The 6,225-nt window shown below is 37.1% G+C and overlaps 1 protein-coding gene across 2 annotated transcripts in view; it reads right to left on the reverse strand.

Moving 5' to 3' along the window:
• The window catches only part of ERICH3 (glutamate rich 3), a 101,500-nt gene that overhangs the window by 78,544 nt on the left and 16,731 nt on the right, over positions 1-6,225 (reverse strand). For both annotated transcript variants that reach the window (XM_019644053.1, XM_019644052.1), the window contains one exon: positions 1,656-1,814. In XM_019644053.1, the coding sequence (XP_019499598.1) occupies positions 1,656-1,814 (159 nt within the window). The remainder of the gene's footprint in view (positions 1-1,655; positions 1,815-6,225) is intronic.

Here is a 6,225-nt window from a genome sequence, read left to right on the forward strand (position 1 = left end):
GAAATGTGTCTATTGAAGTAACATAGTAAAATAATAATTATAGGAGCTTAGAAAAGAAAACAATCACCTTGGCAAACATGGAAACTGCCCATCCACGTACTATCTAGGGGAGAGGAAATTTCACCCATTGGACCTTGAATATTTCCAGTCCTAATGGTCAAGTTATTCCTGGAGCATACAGAGGCTTTTAGCCAAAGACCTTTGAGTTTTCTGGTACCTTTGGCAATCCCATTTTTAAAATGAGATACGTGCATCAAGCCACCTTAGCCTGATGCCCTTAACATTCCAGTCCACCATATCCCCTCATTCTGATTCCATGCTCACCAGGCAACCTTCTCATTGTGATATGGCTTCCCATGTAGGTCTGCCCATCCGAAGAACACCTCTTCTACAAGCTTTGATTATTTGATATCTTGTGCATTAATGGTTCCTGATTATGATTTTACCCTCCTTTTTGGTTTACTATAGAGCAAACAATTAGCTTGTTGTGAGTTATTATAGTGAACCTGAGACAATCTCTCAGGACCTGATCACTCCTGGCCACTAGCTAAAACAGGAAATGCCTGGGCCTTCAAAATGGACACCAGATGTCAACCTAATTGACTTACGACCCAATAAGTTTCTGCCTAGCTCTACTCAGTCTTCCTTAGAAAATATGTCACCACTTTGGTTTAATGTCTCCTGCTTTCTGAGAAAATATTAAATTACCTATAATAAGGTTTGTGAAAAATGCTATATAAGCTGAAAAGCATATTAAATGGATTAAAATATTAGTTATCATTTATAATTATATTTATAATTTTACTGTGAAACAATCACTTATTTGAATTAATTTCTTAGTGTCAAAGTTACCAGTTTCAGACAAAAATATCTTAATTTCATATATCTCATGCTTCCTAAAACATGATGGAACTAAATTCGCCCATTTGAACATAATGGCTATTATACATATGACAGTTTTTTTCTTAAGCTGGCAAATGTTTCTCCTTGGTGTTAGAAATACAAACAATACCCTGTCAAATTAATAAATGTCCTAATTATTCCCCCCTGTTTAGGTAACTCATATATTTTACTTTACCTTCTTCCGGTGCTTTATTGCAATAAGTGAAAATTACCTGAGACGTAACCTTGAAAAGGAAGCAGAGTCAAGCTCCAGTGTATGATTAATTCAGCATTTTTAAAAGATGGACATTCTTTTCATTCTATATCCAACATTCTCCAGAGTCAAACTTGAAGCAATTTCATACACTGATGGTAAAGTAAGTCAGCATGCAAATGCAAACCTATTCTTGGAAAGTTTCATTTTCTAGGTTTCATGCATTTAAAATTTGGAAGCAGTCAACACTGGGTCTTTTCTGATAGAAGTCATATCTGGCTATAAAAAGTTCCTCTTTGTTTTTCATACAACCCTTCAGATTAATGAGCGATCACTTTATATTAATACAAATGCATTCCTTACTCTTTTTGCTCACTAACCCAGAAATGATAGGCCTTCTCACTAGAGTATGATAAACAGAAGGGCATTGTAAGTGCTTAATAAGTACACGACATAAATTTCACAAAGTAAATTAATTAAATCTATCATCTTAGTAACTGTAATAATCTAATATTCTAATAAACAATAAAAAGATATTTCTTAGAGAAATAACATTTACCCCAATGGGAAACGGAGCTTCATTTTCCAGCAATGTGGTTTTTGATCTGGACCCCAAAGTTATCTTTGGAACAGTTCCTACAGCAGGATTACTGGGAAGAGGCTGCAATCGAATTGGAGGCTGCATATTTCCTGGGGCAGTGTATGGTCGAGGGGCTGTCTAGACAATTAAAGGGAAAAAATTCCATTTAAATTAGTATCTTGACATGTTTCCAGAACCGATTAATAACCCAACAAATTGACTAGAGTAATTAATGGTGCCTTTTTACCGAACAGATTAAACTTTAATTATGTCCTTCCATTATACATACCCTTATGACCCAAAGTATTTGTTAAAACATATGGTGTGGAAGTCCTCTACATAACTAAATGCCACAATTATAGAGTATTCTAGACAAAGGGGTTGTCCTCTGTAAGGTTCCTGTGTTTCAGTTATACTGTAAACTCGCCGATAATACCTAATTTATGCTGTGCATAGAATGGCTTTGCTCAATTAAATGTTAAGTTAAATAATGTTCCTATTTTTGAGATCTAAAGGGATATGACTGGAATGGACTCATTTCTGTTTAAATGTTTTCAACATAAATTCCACTGTGAGTCCTTTAAGTCTTAAGATGAGTGCTGAAGTACAAGCAATATGATTCAAAAGAGAGGAAAGGTGGATGCTTAGCTGGAATGAATTACTATTTAGTCAATGTCCTCCTTGAAATATTAAGAACACAAAACTGAAAAAGAGTAACTGGGAACACTGGAAAACACTGTGTAAAAATGGAGATGTGTTGCAGGCTGGATATTTTCCATTTGCTCCTCTTCTCTGCTTTCTTTGCCCCGCTCAGGCCTCTGGGCGTCATTTCTTTATGGACCACACCAGCTAACCTCAGGATTCCAGTTGGATTCGGCCAATGAAAGGCACTGACTGGCAGGAGATCAAAGGACAGGAGGGAATAAGATTTGAGGCTTAATTCTCCTGGACCTTTCTCACAAAGATTGTGACGGGCCAGCTGGGTGCCTCGGCCAAAGCCCACAGCTCCTTTCGGACAGTCCTCTCCTAGCTTCCAAGAACTGCCTGCTGGCTCTCGTATGCCAGTCCCCTCTCTCCCGCTCAGGTCCAGGTGGCGTGGCTACCCACTAGGATAACCCCAGCATGCTAAACAGCCCTAGCTGGTTTTCCTTAACCCTGCCTGCGTCTTTGTAAATACTTTCTTTATTAAACCCTTCCTAATTACCCTATTTGTCTGAGCCATCTGTTTACTGCTGAGGCCCTGACTGATGTACTTTCTAATCAAGAATATACTGCAGAGAATACCAAAAGTGCCAGTATGGAGCATTAGAAGTGCCTTTTGGGGAACTGACAGAACATTATAAGTTTAGTATAAAGATCAACAATGTTTGAAAAGTGGGGGGAAAAAACAAGGCTTTTGGCCCAACTGTTCTATTAGAATAAAACAATAGAAAATCTGTTAAGTATAGCGTATGCATATTTGGATAACAGGGTGTGAGAAGGATAGTATATAAATGGCTCGTGAATAAGGCTTCATATATTGTCCATAAAGAATGGTGAACAAAATATTCAACTCTGGAAAAGTGTTCTGTAAATACATAAAAAAATAAAACGGCAGCTTATATAACCAAATATTGGTCTTCATGCCATCCTAACAATGTCATACATTGCTAAATCTCTGATTTTATTGTCAATATTTATTGGATTCCAACTATAGGCACTATGAGGAGATTAAAAAGTAATTTTTAACATCTAATGGTGACAAGAAAATTACTGCCAAATGAACCACACAGATACTGCCAGTATTAACAATGTAATAACAAAATATAATAACAACAAAATACCTGAGAACTACCAGAACTTAGAATTAAAAGTTATTTCAAATAAACCAATGAAACTAGTAAAAATTCAAGTTTCACAGAGGCAGTTCTATTTTATCCAAATGGACAAGCAAGAGAAGAAAATGGAGGAGCAGAGATGAGAAATGGTAAATTTGAACATCCAAATAAGAAGAGAGCCAGCTGTGAGCCAGACATGGGAAGGGAAGCAAAGATAAGATTCCCCAATATCTGTTTTCCTTTCTTCACCAGTAATAGAATTTTTATCAGGGAACATGGCTATCACAAATAAAGGCTATATTTCCCAGCAACTCTGTATAGATGTATACCTCAGTTTTGGCTAATCAGATGAGAGCAGAAATGATATATGAAACTTGCAGATCATGCCCTTAGAGAGAAGTGAGCCCTCACTTTCCCTTTATCCTCCCCCACCCCCACCCTCCACCCCTGCACCCCAGCCCCTCTGGCCGAAATATCCACATGGTGACACACCATCTTGGCTTATGTGGATGAAGGCAGCACATGAAGTTTGGCAGATCGATTACACAAAAGGAGTCTGAGCTGTTGATGACTTTTGGAGTAGAGATGGCACAGGAGCTGAGACTCATGTATGTGTGTTGGGGTGGAAAGGGCATTCTTATGTGTAAGTCATTCTTATTTTGGGCCTCTGCACACAAATCTATATCATGGTCGCCAACACATGAAACTAAGTGGATTGACTAGAACAGGATTTAAAGAAACAGGACATAAGCCTACATGAACCCAAAAGTGAAAGGTCTTCACTTGCAAAGAGAACTCAAACTAGAGGTTTCTTAACAAGGGAATCAGATCACCCAAAAGAATTCCTTTGAACTCTGTAAAACAAATATGCCTTAAGACTGTTTCCTGTCAAATAATCCAACTGAACACAAAAACACTGAAAATCTAATGCAGGAATTCACAAAAAGCAGATTACTATAAACTAGAACAAGATCTATTGGTGACGGTGCTTTAAATTTTACTTCCCCACATTTGCATATAGATATCATTCAGTTAGATGAATGTGGCAGTCAAATGTTTAACTGATTACATTTATCTCTAAAAACAAATCTGCACCATTCAACTAACAGCTGTGAGCTACAAACTGTTGTAGTTCACATCAGAAGCTACCTTAAATTTGCTATATTTTAAATGGTTCATAATATATTTCCTTGGAATAAATATGGCACTGCAGCTTAACATTTTCAAAACTATACCAGAATGTGAATTAAAATTCACTACCTGGTGATTATTCAGCTTAGCTGAGCATTTCTAATTCTTAGTAGAAGATCTCTGGGGTGACTTTTTCCAAGCCTGTGCAGAGTTTTAATGGATACAATGCAGCTAAAAGCTTATATGTTATTTTGAAAGTTTGGGTACAATTAGTGACCAAGTGCAATAACTATTCCCAGGATGCTTTCCTTATTCACCAAAGAAAGTGAAGAGAGAAAAACAGATGGCAGTATTCCAAAAGGATGATTATCTCCATTTCAATGGCACTTGGAGTTCGGAAGTCAAATTTCAAGGATATGTATCCAGGTCGGGAAAACAAAAAGGAGGACTTGGATTTCTGTGGAACGGAAGCTACAATTCCGCGATGACAATAGGTATCCTTTACTGTGTAGAAGCACCGCAGGGGGTGGCCAAGAGAAGAGCTGTGGCTTACCAGACAGGAAGGCTTCTGAAGTGCTGGTGTCAGTGTTTCCTGTAATTTTTAAATTACTTTCTCATTCCTGACACATTAAGATCTCCTGGATGTATCATAAACTACTTATTGAGGGTGTTCAGCTGGAAAATTGAAAAGAAAGCCTTTCAAGGGTTGTTGTTTTTTTCCTCTCCGAAACAGGTGCGAAGATAGGAAACAGCCTTTGATTGTTTCTTTTGTTTCACCCAGGTTAAGCTTTCGAGAGCCTAGTGAATTTACCACCTAATAAAATAATTATTTGTGTACATATACATTTAAATAAAGCCTGGAAATATGTTAGCAACAAAGGGAAGAACAGTTGCTTTTCATATCTGGAGCTGCTCACCAGGAAATGTCAAAACATATTTACCTTTTGAAAAATGTCAAAGCTTAACAGTATTTGTGATGAACCTACTTGAACAATCTGTGAAAGCACTGTAATTTCTCTATAAATATTGTGCAATCCAAAAAAAAAATGTTATTGCTAACAAGGAAATAGATCAGGCTCCACAAAGCAAGAATACAGACGTCACCACGCAATTCATTTAAATCTTAAACCATCAACCTCCAGCAAATATTTTGCAAGTCTTTTCTTGTATGTATATTGTTTCAAGCTACCATACCTTCCCTCAAGCAAATACCACCTCTAGGTTATAAATGAGCCACACTGGAGTGAAAAGTCAGTGTGCAATTTTTTAAATACAGAATTTCCATACATTTAGTTATTTTTATCTTACATTATGTGCACATAGTTTTGATTTTAAAAAGTGCAAATGTAAATACCTGGCCCAAAACGCTATACAGTACCATTGAACTTGGTACTGTAAAGCATAAATGAGCTTTAAAAATAGGGTAAGAGTAGAGGAAACAGGAAGAACAAAATCCAGAGGTCAGAAAATATAGAACATGTGTCAAACAGCTAGTAGTTCAATTTTGCTGCATGGTAGGATGCTAAAGGGTAATTGCGGGGATAGCTAAATTGAGGTGATACGCCTTAGGGTCTTAAATGTCAGGTGAAAGTCTGAGCTTT

This window comes from Hipposideros armiger, unplaced genomic scaffold (genome assembly GCF_001890085.2).
Source record: "Hipposideros armiger isolate ML-2016 unplaced genomic scaffold, ASM189008v1 scaffold_84, whole genome shotgun sequence".
NCBI classification, from domain to species: Eukaryota; Metazoa; Chordata; class Mammalia; order Chiroptera; family Hipposideridae; genus Hipposideros; species Hipposideros armiger.